This window comes from Oryzias latipes, chromosome 23 (assembly GCF_002234675.1).
Source record: "Oryzias latipes chromosome 23, ASM223467v1".
In the NCBI taxonomy this organism is placed as follows: Eukaryota; Metazoa; Chordata; class Actinopteri; order Beloniformes; family Adrianichthyidae; genus Oryzias; species Oryzias latipes.
This window is the reverse complement of record NC_019881.2, coordinates 13556791-13574368: the sequence shown is the minus strand read 5'-3', so window position 1 is coordinate 13574368 and position 17578 is coordinate 13556791. Positions and strand designations below refer to the sequence as shown.

The window sequence follows — 17578 nt, the reverse complement described above, 5'->3', positions numbered from 1 at the left end:
GTTTTTAATAATTGCCCCATAACCATAGATGATAGTCTGGAAGATTGACCTCTCGAGCTGAAGAGGACACTCAGAGGCAGGAATTTTTTGTTTTTGTTTTTTAAGTGTACAGCTCAAAGGAAAACAATTTAGCTTTTTATGCTTTTATTTCTGCAGGTTTGAGATGTGCTGATTGTAGTGAGAAAGCTGAAAAGAGTTCATCCTCCAGCCTTTGAGCAGCACATAGCCATGTCAGTTGGGTTGCTGGTTAATGACTGAACATGTGATTCAATTAGGCATGTGACTGCAGAGATTGCTTGTAAAACACTGCATGGGGACTTTTATTTTGAAAAGATCCATCTACAGTCACTGCACTTTAGCTTTGTCCTTAATGACCAATTCAAACTAGATGGGACAAGAAAAACAAAGTTTTGTGAGCGTATCTGAAATTGAAGTAGATGGAAAAAAATTGAGGAAAAATTCATGTAATTTTATTGCATTCAACTCATGTTTGCATCTTTAACGTTAAGCCATTTGAAAACCACCCTGATGTTCCTGCAGAGGCGTCCTCTGCCATTTTTTTAGTGACACAGGATCCGTGTTTGTCTTGTTCTACATATCTGTTCAGGCCAGTTGCTCTTTTTTGGCCATGAACAAAGCCACTCGAGTGGAGGTGACTGACTGCTATGTTGACAACCCACACGGCCTCTGAGCTCACAGGCTTTTTGTGGCTCTGCCTCTCAGGGCTGCGCCTCCCAAAAAAAGACGCTGCATCATGGGGCCCACACTTTGGTACGTTCCCCTCTGATCCCTCTCTTAAGGCTTAAACAGCAGCTGCAGAGATTAGAGGGGAGAGGACCCACGCACTGACCGTCTCCCATAAATTCAGCAGCTGAGACAAATTGAATTCAGATTTGAGTGATTTCTTATCAGCAAAAACCCATCTTTGGCATGGAGCTCTTCAACTGAAGCCAGAGCCTTTGAGGGGCACTTTTTTAGGAACCCCTCAGTGGATTGAACCTTTCTTCGGTTTCTCAGAAGATTCCGCTTTGTTGTGGAATCTACTCTTAATTAAGATTTTCCATTTTCAAGGATCTGGCCTGTGCTTATCAGGACTGGGGCATGAGTTATTTTGGATATCGTCGAGAGTTGAGTAAGTATGAAGACGTGGATGAGGATGAGCTCTTGGCTTCCCTCAGCCCGGAAGAGCTGGCTGAGTTGGAGAAGGAGCTGGTGGACATTGACCCGGACGCCAACGTGCCAATAGGACTCCGTCAGAGAGACCAGACCGACAAAACCCCAACAGGCACCTTCAGCAGGGAGGCACTCATGAAATACTGGGAAAACGAAACCCGGAGACTGTTGGAGGATGAGATCGAGGGAGGAAGCCCCAAACTGGTCAGTGGAGACGCTTAACTGAGTTTGTTTGGTGTTTGAAGATTGTGCCAGATGGGAAGCTGTTTGAAGACAAGCTTCAAAGTAGATAATTTGTCTTCAAGGCTTCCTTCTGATAACAGGTACGCCTCAGTACAGTGCAACATTCCGATTTAATAATTCTATTAAATTACAGGATGAAGGACAGGAAAGAGAGTTTGTGACTCAAGGTAGCAGTGAAGAAGAGGATGAAAAAGATAAGAATGAGAAAGAGCAGAAAAAAAGCATTGAATCAAATGAAGATGAAGAGGAAGGCTGTGATGAGGAGGAAGACGAGGATATTGAGGAGGAAGAGGAACCTGTAACAGAAGATGACGAGGAAGAGGAGGAGGAGGAGGAGCAAGTTAAGTCTGAACCCATGAAGCATTCAGAGTTGGGGAGAGCACTGGTCATCAAACCCCCGCCTGTCAAGCCTGCAGTGGTGGAGTCAGCCTCGCCCACCCCCCCTGGTGACCCGAACACGAGTAGAAACCCAACCGTGGTGGACGACGTCCTTCAGAGAGCCCTCAACAACGACGCAGAGCTCACAGAGATCAACCTCAACAACATTGACGACATCTCACAGGTACTCTGGATTCATCTGCACACTTTCACATAGATGCCTCTGGTAGCCATGGAGCATGAAGCCCAGAGAGCTCAAGTCAGGGTTCTAGTAGGAACGAATACTGTGGGACATCTACTTTAACCCTTGTGCTATCCTAGACACTTTAACGTTGGGAGTTGGGTCATCTAGACCCACAAGACAGTGCTCTGAACCTTTTTTTTTTAATGATTAGTGATCTTCACTGGTGTCCATGGATTCCATGAAATCCTTCCACCTTTATCCACCTTTGTCATGGTAGGGAGAACACATCAATGTAAAGGTGGGGTCATCTAAGATAGCACAACGGTTACACCAAAAAAAACAAAAACGCATTTGCGTTAGTGTTCTTTAAAGTTTGCAGGGTTTTTTGTGGTATCAAAGCTTTTTCACAAAGTCAATCCCAATCTCTCAAATTCAAGTGCATCTAAAATCCCATAAACAAAGTTTGTCCCATTGATAGTATACGAGAACTGGACTGAGTGACTCCTCCCCTCTCGAGTTCCAAACAGGAAATAGCTGCTGGTTCCAAGAAGGCAAAATCCAATAGACATTTATTGAGAAATAAACAGAATGACCATTGTCAGAATACCCATTCTTACTCTGCTACCTTTTTTTTATCCTTACATTTTTTCACGATATTTTTTCTGTATTGAAAGTTATTAAAGTTTTAAATTGGCCAATTAGGTGCCTCAATATGGAGATGACAAGATCAGCAAGTTCTCCTTAAGACAGGGTTGGATAAGATAAGACTTTTTATGGACTAGACTCCATCCAAAATGGAGCAGTTAACCCTCGAACCTCAGCATTGGTTTGCAGCCTTTCTTTGATCTATCTTTCTTTGATTTATTATTGTGATTATTATTATTATTATCAGTAGTAGTAGTATTTAAAATCTATTTATTTATTATGAATCTCATTTTCGATAATAATTTCAATAATAATTGTAATTATAATTTTTAATTATTTAATATTCTTAATAATTTAATATAAATGTCATTTTTTATGTCCTTTTTTGAGATTATAGATTATTTCTGAATGTCGTTTTTTGCTGCCACAGATATATGAAATTTCCCCATTGTGGGATTAATAAAGTCATCATCATCATCATCATCATCATCTATATATATAATTCATTGATTCCAAATCAGAAATTGATTGCTTTTTTTTGGTTCTGATTATTAGTTTTCTTCTTTCACAACTGATTTGAAACGGACGTCTTCGTCCATGTAATACAATCCAGAGAAACTATTGGCCAATTAGGTGCCTCAATAAAAGTACATTTGAGAGAGTTGATTGTCAGATTCACCCGAGCTCACTCCTGATTGACGAGATTGGCTGCCATTGAAACGATGACTCAAACCGACTTGGCCCAATCACTGCTTACCGACGTCGTCTGGCATGACATGGCGGCATCTAAATGGCGAAGAAAAAAGAAAAAAATTGACCATATGTCGTTGTAAGTGGAAGTCAGAATTTTCTATGGGTGATGTCACTTGGTCCAGTTCTCAGTCAATGGTTTGAATAAAGTCTAGTCCATAAAAAGTCTTATCTTATCCAACCCTGTCTTAAGGAGAACTTGCTGATCTTGTCTCTAAAGTGAAACTACGTCATTGCTGTTAATAGTTGTTCACCAAGAAAACCATTAAACCAGAACCAGTTTACCTGACATGAAATGATGAAGGACTCCAAGTTCCATCTGCGTCGGTTTATTGGTTTGTTGAAGTTAAAGGTGTTTCTGATGTTTCATGTTATACATTTGGCCAACAGGAGGATTTCAAAAACCTTATGCGGCTATTTCAAGAGAGTGAAAAGCAGACAATAGCAAGAAGTTATATTGTTACAGTTTTACCTTTCAAGAAAAAAATACTTCTGTCTGCCTTTTTGCCTGGAAATAAAACACGCATGATGAAAGTTTATTTACATTCAATGAAAACAAAACTTCAATTAAAATGAATTTTCAGGCTTAAAAAAAGAATTAAAAAACCCTCAACAGAGCTTACATTCTGATGCTATCGATTGAACTGCAGAAATCGACATACAAACTGATGCAGAAACTTTCATTCTCATGCAATTATTCTTTGCTAATCATTTGATAATATCTGCCTTTTATCCTCAGTATTAGCATTCATCATTTTTAATATTGTTTACGGAAATTATGTGAGAATGTTTTCGGAGGATAATCAATAAGCACTCCATTTGTTACTTGGTAAATAGTCTGCACTTCATCTGAAAAGGACGGTGTGGGTACCGGATGTTCTCGGGTTGCCGGATGTTCTCGGGGTCCTTCAGGGTCCTTCCAATGAGTTATATCACTAGAGGAGACATCACGTGGTTCCTCATAGGAGGAGAGCACCGCCATCTTGGTGAGGTCAAGTTTTGAAGACCAAACCACTTTTATAACATTTAATAAAGAGCTCTGTTTTTACTTTCAATCACTTCATTATATGAAAAAGAAGAATGGCTTGAAATTGCTTAGTTTTGTTCAGAAATACAAACTTCACAAGTACCCCAACTTAACTAGTATTAGACTACTTGGATTTTTTCTATGTTCCTTTATTTTATTTTACTTATGTTTTTATTTATTTGTGTGTTATGTTCATTGTTTCTTTTTTCCCCCTCTATTCTTTATTTTCTATGTCAATATGTTATATTTGGCAATGGTGACTGATCTTCGAGGCAATATTGATTACATCGTTATTGTTCATTATTAACGTTAATGTCATTGTTAATGTATGATACCGCAATTGTCAATAAAGTTTTTAAAAAAACTTAGCGACGTTAACTCATTGGTCGTGGCAACTTACAGCCAATCAAATAGTGTGACGTCATCATTGGTCGAAGGACCCCGAAGGACCCCGAGAACATCCGGTACCCACACCGGAATTATGGCAACTAATTAAATAAACATACATAAAAGAAATAACCTAGTCAGGGTGGGATTATATAAATTCACTTCTTCCCATTCCTTTTAGGCAACAAATTAAACAACACTTGACTTTAAATACATTGGATATTAATTATTGAATGAATCTAATGTGGCATGAATGTGCAATGTTTGCATTACTGTAAAGAAAAATCTAGTTATGATTGTGAGTAATGACTCCATTAAGAAGATGGCTTCATTTCTATCATCTTAATTATTTCTTTATTTTCTGAGCAATGTCATAATTGATATCTGCAATGGGTTTGATGTTTTTATGTTTTGTATTTTTTTATAGCAGGATTTAATCATGTTCACAATTTAGCTGGGGGACAACACTATTTTTGATGGAGAAAAAAATTAAAAAGTAAACTGCCTAGTAAAAATAATTGAAGGATCTTGTTACTTGTCACTAAAGAATTAGGAGGAGCATGTCTGTATGCCAAGTCTCCAAGTAGTTTCCCATCAATTATCTTAATGTAAAAAAACTTTTGTTTGTTCCTATAAATGCTCATAAAAATACTTTTTTTAACCTGAAAATTGGTTAATGGGTTCTGGTTTTTTGTTTTGTCATGAGGTGAAATCACATTGTTTTTTGTTTTTGTAATGCAAAACAATGTGATTTCACCTCATGACTGGAAATGGACGAAATGACTTAAGACAATATTGTATGTAGTTATGCCCTTTTCTGGTCTATGGGAGATTTAGAATAATCAAAATAAAAAAATGATTGTATCCAGACAAACACCAACAATCGATACTAAAATTACTAAAAGTCTTGCTCTACGTGAAAAGTAACTAATTTACTTACAAGTAAAATTATATACAAACAATAACTTCAAGAGTTGAAGCAAACAGTGCACCGTGGCCATAACAACAAACACAACCCCACCTATCCAGTCCCAGAAATTTTACCTGCAAAAGAAAAGGGGAAAAAAAGAAAAAGTGAACTGGAGAAAAATGTGAAAGAAAATGGCAGTTCACAACTACAGCTTCACTTAAAAAATAACCACACCAAACAAGAGACTACACAGAGTGGGCCTGAACGCAAGGTACAACAGACTACTACATATCAGGGGGAGAAGAACACTAAAGCTGCACAGAGGACAAGTTGCATCAAAACTCCCGTCTTACAGGTTAGAGTTCCACACAGTGCTTTTAAAGGCTGCCTCCATCAGCTCTGGTCCAATGGGAGCCACAACCTTTTCAAGCTCCACACCTGAAAGTAATCAACAGAAACAGACACACAAAGATCTACAAAAGCGCAGTAGTCCCACTCTGATAGAAAATACACTTAACACAGAATAAAAAAAAAGAAAACTAAATATGGCCACAGCCGTAACAACATTTAAATTGTTTTCCAGTGCAGTCAGTGGTTAGAACATATTTTGGGATTTATTGTCCACATAAGAAACTGTTCTGATCACCGTGGCTTCAGGGATGCTCTGACATCACGAGAAGTCATCCTCCTGACTGCCAGAGACATTTTTTGTCCAGTCCAATTTTTTACAAATCCACCAAAAACTCCAATTCCCAGAGCCCCATTCCTTCACATTTGGAATTACTGAAACATGTTCTCTGTGGATACCAAGAGGAGTTAATTCAGTAGTATGCAGTGTTTGGGAGATATTCCGGTCTAGACATGTTCTCTACACATAAGACAAATTTGCATTGCTGGTGGTCAAGAGGATCAGACAAACGTGTTATTTTAAAAAAGCCCCTTTTTCGAGCAAAGTTTGTTAAAAGAGTTATACCATCATTTGATTTATCTTTCAGGAAACTCTCATCAGATTCACTGAAGCTCTGAGGTCCAACACAAACGTTCGAGTCTTCAGCCTTGCAAACACTCGAGCCGATGACCCCGTGGCTCTGGCCGTAGCTAAGATGCTCAAGGAGAACTCGTCCATCACCAGCCTGAACATAGAGTCCAACTATGTGACTGGGAAAGGCGTAATGGCGTTGGTTCAAGCGCTTCCAGCGAACAACACCTTAACGGAGCTACGCTTTCACAACCAGAGGCACATGTGTGGAGGGCAGGTTGGTATCGGTCCCAATCAGAGTGTTCTTCTCCAGAGAGGATTAAACCAACAAAACAAACTTCTCACAGGTGGAGATGGAGATGGTGAAGATCCTGAGGGAAAACTGCACCCTGATTAAACTGGGTTACCAGTTTAACCTGCCTGGTCCCAGAATGAGCATGACAGGGATCCTCACCAGGAACCAGGACCGGCAGAGGCAGAAGAGGATGCAGGAGCAGCGTCAACAGCAGCAGGACCAGCAGAGGATCCAAAATGCAGCAGTTAACCCTCGAACCTCAGCATTGGTTTGCAGCCTTTCTTTGATCTATCTTTCTTTGATTTATTATTGTGATTATTATTATTATTAGTAGTAGTAGTATTTAATATTTTTTATTTCTTTATTTATTATGAATCTCATTTTTGATAATAATTTCAATAATAATTGTAATTATATATTTTTATTATTTAATATGATTAATAATTTAATATAAATGTCATTTTTTATGTCCTTTTTTGATGTTACATAGATTATTTCTGAATGTCGTTTTTTACTGCCACAGATATATGAAATTTCCCCATTGTGGGATTAATAAAGTCATCATCATCATCATCATCATCATCATCATCATCATCATCATCATCATCATCATCAACTATATATATATAATTCATTGATTCCAAATCAGAAATCTGTTGCTTTTTTTGGCTCTGATTATTAGTTTTCTTCTTTCACAACTGATTTGAAACGGACGTCTTCGTCCATGTAATACAATCCAGAGAAACTAGCCCGCTGTATCCTTATCAGCATCACAGGGCTGCCAGAGTCTAACCTGGCAACTGTTGGGCGAAGGCATGACACACCCTGGACAGGTTGCCATGTCTGTCGCAGTGCCCCAGAAACTAATGTCACATAAAAATGATTGTTTGGCTAATTTTTTTTGCGAGAAATTAAAAATTATTTTACATTTTTATTCCTTGTTGTTGGGGTTTCCTTCTTTATAATTTTCCTCAACTCCTTTGTAAGGGTTTAGAAGAACGTTTATGATAAAAAGTTCCTGGTTTGTGGAAAATGTTTAACCTTTTGACCCCTGAATTTATTTCCTGCTATGAAAAAAAATGTTCTTTGTGTTTTTGCTTTCATGTGGACACTAAATTAGGGTAAATTAGGAGCTGCTGGTTTGATGTATATTTGCATCAATAAAACTTTATTGCTTCTCTTTCGATTACAAACCGATTCCTCCTCTTCTGCAGAGAGAAACACCAAGTTCATCGCCTCACGGCTCACCCAGAGGCTCCCCTTGGTCTTCGCCCAAACTGCCCCAAAGCAAACAGGTATCAAAGCAGACTCCCCCTGCACCACCCCCTCCTCCTCCTCCACCTCCCCTGCCTCCCCCTGCACCTAAGCAGGAGGTGAAGAAGAAAAAGCCCACGAGGATGATTGCTGAGGTCATCCGGGCGCACGAGGCGGGCAGCACCAAGGCGACCAAGCCAAAAGGGAAGAAAGGCAAGAAAGGGCGCGAAAAAGAGGAGACGAGTAGCATCCTGAAGGAGCTGAAGAACGCCCTGCGGCCCGTGTCAGCCGACAGGAAGGAGGGGGAGAGCAGCAGGCCATCCACGCCAATGAGGTCGGCTCACGACCAACTGATGGAGTCCATCCGGACCAGCAGCATTCGCAGCCTGAGACGGGTAAGGCATCCAATAGGAAAAAAAACAAACAAAGCCTTTTCTTTTTGTTTGAAAAAAAAGATAACAGGTTCAGAGAGGAAAAAGGACTTCAGGCTGCAAGAGCTCTCTGAAAGCAAATGTGGAACTTGGATTTAGATGAGGATGACACACTGTCAGCAATGTCTGAGTCACCCCTGTGGATGATTTGATATGTTCTGTCTCTGGATGGAGGGATGCAGGCAGAAGGCTGCCCACAGACATCAAGAGACGGCTAACATTTGGTTATGGACGTTTCTTCTCACCAAAGAATGATACGAAATAAGTTTAATGAAAAGCCAAAATAATTACAAAGAATGTTTTAGCCCATTTATCCTTACCTGCCTTTTCAAATTAAAAGTGTTACCTGTGATGCTTTAGCAGCCCAGCTCATTATGCTGTTATGGAAAATCCTCTCTGCCCTTTGATAACAGGGTCCTCCCGTTCTTGCTGATGAATTCCAGACACTCAGTACAGATATTTATAGAAGCTGGCCGCCGGAGCTCTGATAAGGGCAGATTTGACACATTAGCACACCAGAGCAGCTGGAAACATTGCGATTGCTGCAGCATGAAAAACATTACTTTTTGTTTGTTTGTTGGTTGGTTTGTGTTCACCTGCTGGACTGATTTGCATCTAACAATAAAACCCTCTCATTTTCAGGTGGAAATTCCACATCATTTGAAGTAACAGAAATCAAAGAGGTCAACTTTGCAATGACGATGATGATGATGATGGAACGACCAAGAGTTATGAAAAATGAGAAGTTGGGGATTTTATTCTTAAAAAAAGGAAAGTAATAGGAGACAAACTGGAATTTGCACTGTGATGTTTGCTTTTTTTAATGCTATGATTTCTTCAAAACTCTTTATACACCATAGAAAATTGAGTGTTTTTGTATTTTTTAAGTTCTTGTTGTTTTTTTTCTTGTTTACTGAATCTTGTCTTTGCAAAACTATCTTGTTTGCTTGTAAATATAATTTTCTGGTGGATGAATTATGTGGTCATTTCTAAATATAGTTATTTGCTGCTGACATTAGTTTCTCTGCCAGACGACAAGGACCGCTTCCCTTTTTTTAGGGAAGTTAAATTGACTGGACTGATGACAATGGTCAAACTGTAAACTTTTGTTTTTCTCCCTGTGATAAGCAATACATCCTTAAAAAGAAGAAAATATTCAAACATACTTTTTTACAGGAATAAAAAACAAACAAAAAAAAAACAATTCAGATGCACTCAGATAAATGAAAAACAGCTCTGCCAAGCGGATTCATTTAAGGATTCTTTTAATTTTTGAAGGATATATTTGATGATCGGAGTAACGGTGTGGGAAGGACAAGAACAAAAGGAAAGAGGAAAGAAAGATGAGGAGACTGACAGATGCCTGTAAACCATCCAAAGCCCGGTCTTGGTGACATTGGTATGTCTTGGAAGGACTTATTCATCTTCTATATTTGCAGTGCAGTTGTTCCAAGACAAGTCCTGCTCTCAAAAAAAGAGGACACTAGAAAAGATTTGAAAATTGCAAAACTCTAAACAGTTTATTAAAGTAAGCCTTTAGTTTTCTAAGTATTTCCTGCAGCCAACATATGCCAAAAAGGTTAAAGGTAAAAATCCTAGTTAAATCTCATTTGAAACTATCATATAATTCACAAAATCCTTAGCGAAGCCGCTTCAAAACACAGAAGGAAATTATGGGTGATGTGTTCAAGATTCCTTTAAAAGAAATTAGGATTTCAAGCGGTAACTTGCTCGAGAAAAATATTAAAGTCTCACTCTGGTTATCTTTTGATCTATTTTAAAAGCATTCCCATTGTTTTTTTTTTTCATTATGAGTATGTCATTTTTAGCCAAAGTCAAAAGAATATGTTTTATAGATTGCAAGACGATGTGTTCAGGATCACCCAGAAAGTGTTAGGATTTCAAGCTTTAAATTTGACGAAAAATATTCAGCAAATTGCATTTGTAGTAACTTCTCCCATGTTCTGCACATTAATATTTCATCCAAACCACAGTGGAAGTCAGAGTAGAACTGTGTCATTTTGTTTTCCACACAAAAATAAAAGTAAAGACATCCAGGCCTCAAGTGGTAACTTTTTAGAGGGCAGTTGAAAGTGCCACGTCTGCTTTTAATCCCTTTCATGACTCTGATACTGGGTCAGCTGACAAGGACATTAGCTAAAATTAAACATCCTCAAGTCTCGGCCATCACACATGCATTTGTTTTTTGCACCGGTTGAGATGTTTGATCACTTTTACAAAAAGATTTTCCCATTTGGGTCAAAGATATTTATTTTCATTTCTGAAAAGCAGTCAGATTGGCTACAAGCTGAGTATTTTTGTAGCTGGATGGCTTTTCTAGATAAAGTGGTTGCTGTAAATGTAATAATCCTCTGTTTAGCTGTTTACAGCCTGACTGTCCTAATGTGCCCTCAGGTAATGAGGCTGCATTCAGCACATTATTCAGGTGAGAGCTAAAACATCAGCATTTTTATAGGCATTAAAGCATTGTAGTACTGTGTCCTAAAAAAAAAGAGAATTATCTGCGTTCCAACAAGCTCTGCTCACAAAAAAATAAAAAAAAAACATCCAAAAAGTGTGTAACCAGGTTAGCGACATAATTTAGCCAGATTTTATTTAGGGACAAAATGTTTTTTTATACAAATTATTGCCAATTGTTTCTGTCAACAAACCAAAACAGTTCTGTGTGCTAACTGGAAAATTATCCTGAGGAAAAGTTTGAATATGTCTTCAACTTCTAAGTATTAAAGAAAACTTTACTGTATTTTTTTAAAGGTACTTGGCAAATATATGCAAATCTTATTTGGATGTTAATCTAAAAGATTTTCTAACTTTAATGTCTACTATGGATTTAAACCTCAGCCTAAGATCCCTTTGCAAAACGTAGTCTATTTAAGTGAGGCATTATACTTAAAGTTTACTTATTATATTTTATCGGCACTATTTGATAATTGCAAAAATCTGAAACCTTATTTTTTGTCTTTCAAGTTATTTGACCAGATTTTAAGTTGTTTTTACTAATCTTTCCAGGCTTTTCTCAAAAATCAACACAGTGCAGATGTTTTGTCCAATCAAGAGCTAGGATCTAAAAATATGAAAAACTTGATTCCAGACTCAAAACAACTCAAAAAAGGATGTCTTTTTTTGTTCTAAAAGGAGTCATTTCATTTCCCTGTAATCATAGTGACCTAAACTCAAAAAATACAAAACATTAGATTAGAAATAAAAGAAAGATACTTATTTTTGGTCTAAATAACATTGAATTTGGAGTAGTTTTATTTAACAGTTACCTTTTTTTAAAAATTACTTTTCCTTTTGTAAATGCTTGTCTAGAACTTCTTGCTTTTTGAAATCTTATAAAATTTCTTGCTGCTGCATGGACAGATAATTTGACTATTTTCTAGTGATTTTCTTTTTAAGATTAATGCTCTTTTCAGGCTACCTCTTTTTGCAGTGTAAACTTAAAATGATTCAATTTATTCTAAAGAAGTAATCAGTTGGTTCATGTCCATGATCTGTAGTATACTTGCTACATTTATACCTACTTAATAAAATAAACCTCAAGCATACTACTTATTGCTAAGAGGAGATAGCTAAAAAAAAAAAAAAGTCTTGCCATATTGCGATATTTATTTTTTTGCTGCACTGATATTGAAAGTCAGTCATAATTTGTTTTAGTTCCATGATTCACATTGATGGTTTGAGCGTAAAGTTTGTCCAAGAATTTCACCTGGAGAGCAAACAAATGTGCAAAATGAATACCTTGTTTTGAAGTTTTCTCTATCATCGATAAATAAATTACATCAAAAATGACTTTACAATCTGTAAATAAGGGTCTAAATGCACACGTTTAAAGGAAAACTGTTCTTTGTAACATGCCTGCTTTAGTCACTGTGGTTGTACAGGAACTGCTGGGGTTAAATTTGTCAGATTGGCCTCTGAGAAGCTGCAGAGGTGTAACTCAAGTTAAAATACAAGTGATTTGGAATTTTAAAACTGTAAAAAAAATACATTACATCAAATAGAAATCCTTAATGCACTTTAAGTGTGAATGATATTGATCCTTAAAGACTTTTGAACCATTTTTTCCCCTTGAAAGCATTACCAATGCTTAATCCAAGGATTTTTTATTTAAAATAAATGCATCTAATTTAAAAGTCAGCAAAATAAAGCCAAATACCTGCCGTTGTGCGCTGTGACTGGATTTGGATCATGTTATGGACCCATTAGAAGCATCAAGTGTGTAAAACTAAAATGTCTTTATTCCTTAAGCTTTACATGATAAATGAGCTGGTTACAACAAACAGGCATTTATTAATACTTCAAAAAAAAAAAAAAAAAAGAAAAGAAAAGAGCACAAACTCAACATAATCTGTAGTGTGACAATGACCGGAACAAAAACGGTTATAGCGAGCCAAACATCTTCAGGGCTGCTTTCTTTGCTGTTCGTAGTGTGATGTCCATGGTTCATGTGCGTTTCTCTCCATATCTTTAAGCATTATTCTTTTTTATTTTTTTTATATATCCCATAATGCACGAGACAGAAATTTTCCTGTCAAACAATCGGTGCAAAAATATAACAAGACAACTCTGGAGCAAATTTACAGTCCACAGCCTAATGTGCTACTTTTCCAAAACAAAAAAAGATTTAAAAAAAAGTTGAGTGTTTTCTTCATTTTAAGAAAATATGAACACTAAACTAGGAGTTTCTGAATGTGTAAAAAATAAACTACGGAGCAGTAGGGTATGAAAATAGTACTTTTTTTTCCCTCTTAATGATACAATAGATCAAAGGTTTGTCAAAACTGGTCTAACTATCTCGCAAGCCCTCCTCAGTTACTGACCAAAATATACAGAAAAAAAGACATTCAGCTCTAATTTTAAAAGAGATTTTTGTCAAAAATTGCACATTGTTTTGAGGATATGTGACGTAGAGCTGATGGGGGATGCCAAGCAGCAGATATAACAGAATGTTTGATCAACCAAGTGAAGAACAGGAAGCAACATAGTGTGTTACACAAAGAAAAAGAACAAAGAAATGACAGAAACAAAGAGTTGTAATCAAACGTCAGGGGTTCAGTTGACAGATGAAGAATCAACCTGAAGTGAAAATGCCATTTACAGATTAATGAGGTATTGCACAGAATAATAATAATAAAAAAAAGCATAAAGGCAACAAAAATGTACAGCAACTGTGAGGACATTTAAGTTTAGAAACTTGAAATCAATCGTTTCACTTTAAAACAGACAAAAACAGATTTTAGTGTCACTATAATTTCAGGGTTGGAGGGGGAAAAAAATAATAAATTGCTAGTCGTCCCATTCATCCTCTTCCTCAGAGTCCTCCTCATCATCATCGTCGTCGTCTTCATCTGTGGACAATATAAATATAACAAGTTAGCTTTTGTCTTTAAAATGAGAAACAAAAAGACTGAAGGCCGATGTTTGTTCAGTAAGTGGAACACGTTTTAGTTAAAGTTCCACTTGGATCATCACCATTTTAAAAGCGTTCCCAGTTTAGAGATTATTATTGCCGGATTTTTAATCCACAATCAAGAAATGCGGATCATTTTCTAGAACAGTTTCTACAGAGTGGCAGACGTTTAACAGAAATTCACTTCACAGTTGTGGGTGGGACTGTTGGTGCGGGGCGTTTAAGAACCTGCGTTCTGCGCATTCTTGAACACGCAACACAAGCTCGGTGTGCAAAAGAATTGGCGATTCAGCCATAAAGAGCCAGACGCCAGCTCAGACGAGGAAAAGGAATCTAGTCATCTACAAGTGAATGAATCAGAATGGAGCGGAGCAGGGATTGGAATAAAAAAATACACTGAGAAATGCTCATTTAAACTTAAAATTCCTAATAAATGCCCTTTATCATCGAAAAACGCCACAAAAACAAGTTAAAAACACCATAAACACCATTTTTATTGGAGTGGTGCTTTAACTCACATCCCTTACAGCTTCATATGTTTCCTAAATGGTCAGAAATGATCTAAAATATATGATTTTTTAGACATTTGAGGAGCTGAAAAGCTGCTGTCCCACCTGAGGAATGAATGGCCTTCCTCCTCTGAATGACTTCCATCAGAGCTCCGACGATGCCCGCTGAAGGGGTGGAGGGGGCCGGTGCAGAGTCCGTGTTCTCATCCCTCTGTTGAAGCGATGTGGACACAGAGCAGTTATAGAGTAGTGCTGACATTTGGACCCGGGTTCTGACGGATCAGAACACTTACGGTTTTCAGTTGGATCCCTTGTCGGATTTGGTCCAGAAGTGCGTCTCTGCCGGTGCTGGACACCGGCCTCTCTTTCTGGTCCACCTTCTTCAGCTGGGCTCCTTCTCTGATCTGGCTCAGCAGCGCCGACTTTTCTCCCCCGTTAGCCTCCGTAGAGGGCATTGGGGGGGCGACAGGCGGTGGACCTGGAGGTGGGGGGGGAGGAGGTGGAGGAGGCCCACCACTGCTGGCTGGTGTTGAAAATGAAGGGGGAGGCGGAGGGGGTGGCGGCGGGGCGGCAGGCACGGAGGCGTGAGCTGGCGGAGGGGGAGGCGGGTGAAAGCCCCGGCTGGGCGGGGGCGGAGGGGGAGCGGGCATGCCCCCTCCTCTGGAGGGAGGGGGAGGAGGCGGCGCAGAAACCGGAGCTCTGGAGGGGGGAGGGGGCGGTGGGGCGCCTCGACCACCACGGGAGGGAGGAGGGGGAGGAGGCGGAGGGCCTGAGCTGTTGTGGTGGGGGGGCGGAGGGGGGGGCCCACCTCTGGAGGGAGGTGGGGGGGGAGGAGCTGTAGAAAAAGATGATTAGAAAACGATTGAAACATTATTGTGCAAAAATTTAGAATTTAGGTAAAAATGACTTTAGATTTAACTTTATTAAATACATTTTTAGGGGGTACCAATAGCTCAGAATGACCAACAACATTCTAAAGAAAAACCAAATTGTTTGGTAATTTCTTTAAGTTTGATTTTGACATGCAGTACAGGATCAAGCCACAGGGGGGAGCCTTCCCTCCTATTGCTCATAAGTTAAAACCTTCAGAAACCTCAACAAGCTTGTTTTGCTGCTAAACTTCATAATAAAAAAAATGTAAAAACTTGTGAGCACCAAGAATCAAACTAAAAACATGCTTTGAAAATCAGTTTGGTGCTTTAAAAAGGTTTCAAAATAAAAGGCAAGTGAAGATACACGGCAAAAGCAGAGTTTAAAGACGCAACACGGCACAAAACGGGTTCCAGAAAACGTCCTGCAGAGAATCTGAGAACGGCAGAACGTTCAGTTCAGATGTGCAAAACAGCAAAGGTTAAAACACGCTGAGGGCTGTCAATCAAAGGCTTTCTACAGTTCAGTCCTGCATGCAGAGTCTAAAGCATGGAGCAGGTCATGCACAGAAACCTACCACTCAACCGGGGTGGACCTGAGGATAAAACCACCACCATGTTAGACCGTCTTCAAATGACAAACCCGTCAAACACACGGATAGTTTCCTGCAGGTTTGAACAGTTCTCGTTTTTTCATTCCAAGGAGCGCTGTACCAGCGAGTACGGCCTCTCCTTTTCTTACCTTGTCTACGTAGCTCGTTTTTCACGGCTTCCACGCCTCCACTCTTCTCGATAATGTCGTAAATCTGCTTGGAGGTCTCCTTATCCTTCAGGTCAGTCTCAGAGATGCCACACATGTCAAACAAGTTCTTCAGCTCAGGATCCAGGTTGTTCAGCTGGGAGAGAGGAAAAAAAGTTCCAAACATGAGAAACATTTTAATTTAATCTGGACATGTTCAGGTTAAACTCTGTGTGAATTTAGAGTGTCAATTCATTATTTTCATGTTCATTTCCCCCAAAAAAGTATTCTTATTCTTCTGTCATTCTAAGCATTTCACTTCTTAAATAAGGCTTTTTTTATCTGTATTTTAATGCTGCCAAACAACAAACTGATGCACCCGACAATAACAGCTGTAAGTGCTGCCACCTAGTGGCCTGAAGACAAATTTTGACAGAAGTGCATATTTCTTTCTTATTCTCAAAATATTTGTTTTTATATTTCGAAAAATATAGATGTTTTTGCATAGATATATATTTAATGTAAAGAGCTGAAAAGAGGAGCTAAAATTGAAATTTTGTGCTTGAAAACGGATTTCACTGTAAAAAACAAACAAACAAAATAACTGTCAAACAAGTAAATTAAAGAAATTTCCGTCTTAGCACAAACAAGCACGAGTTGCTGCATTTCATGTTTTCTTTCCATCTGTAGACTGACTAAGCTTTCTGAGCCGCAGGATCCTAAATCCATCATTACAGATTATGCCGCCTTTGGAATGAGGCCATGAATCACGAGGAGGCGTTCCTCCTGAAAAATCTCAAGAACTTCATCACAAAGATCATCTTAAAAATTCTGAAGCTCAGATTGGATTTTTAAATGACCTCTTATTGACAAATAAAAAAGCGGCACACAAATGTCAGACACTTGGGCTCGGTTCTCAGACACGATGTCACCGTTCAAAGGGTGCAGAGATGCAACATGAATGCTGCTTACATCAAAGCCTGTGTTTGGATCCCATCCTACATGACCCAGATGTCTGGAAAAGAGAAAAAAAAGATGTGAAGCAGAAGCCAGAAAGGCAGATATCCCTTCAGAAAAACTGTTTCCTGTAAACCTGATGTGAGATACTATAACAAGGAAGTGAGTAAATAGCTGACCCCTAGTGGACTGCTGGTGTATAACATGAAGATGACCGAATTTATCTCAGTTAATCGGATGGGATGTTAGCCTCAAATCTGAGCGAGCTACAGTTTATATGGTAAAACATGACAAGATAACTTTGCAATAACTTTTAAAAACACCCCATAGTAGGGTTTACATCTCCTTCTCAGAGATAACAATAATAGTATATTCCAATTGTATTTTTTTTTTAAACTTCATAGATTTATTTTT

The 17578-nt window shown here is 38.6% G+C and overlaps 2 protein-coding genes across 5 annotated transcripts in view; one reads left to right on the top strand and one right to left on the bottom strand.

Moving 5' to 3' along the window:
- The first annotated feature begins 778 nt into the window (after positions 1–778).
- Positions 779–13008, top strand: lmod2 (leiomodin 2). The gene is made up of 6 exons (XM_011491229.3): positions 779–1377; positions 1550–1978; positions 6693–6953; positions 7024–7239; positions 8186–8620; positions 9299–13008. Exons 1-6 carry the CDS (start codon positions 1102–1104, stop codon positions 9323–9325), a joined length of 1644 nt encoding a protein of 547 aa, XP_011489531.1. The 5' UTR covers positions 779–1101; the 3' UTR covers positions 9326–13008.
- wasl (Wiskott-Aldrich syndrome like) overlaps positions 12897–17578 on the bottom strand; it is a 17604-nt gene continuing 12922 nt past the window's right edge. For 3 of the 4 annotated variants that reach the window (XM_023952589.1, XM_023952591.1, XM_023952592.1), the window contains 6 exons: positions 17180–17222; positions 16211–16364; positions 16047–16064; positions 14893–15434; positions 14705–14810; positions 12897–14028 (listed from right to left, as the gene is read on the bottom strand). In XM_023952589.1, the coding sequence (XP_023808357.1) occupies positions 13967–14028; positions 14705–14810; positions 14893–15434; positions 16047–16064; positions 16211–16364; positions 17180–17222 (925 nt within the window). In that variant the 3' untranslated portion in view covers positions 12897–13966. The remainder of the gene's footprint in view (positions 14029–14704; positions 14811–14892; positions 15435–16046; positions 16065–16210; positions 16365–17179; positions 17223–17578) is intronic. The other variant, XM_023952590.1, reaches the window with a different exon arrangement.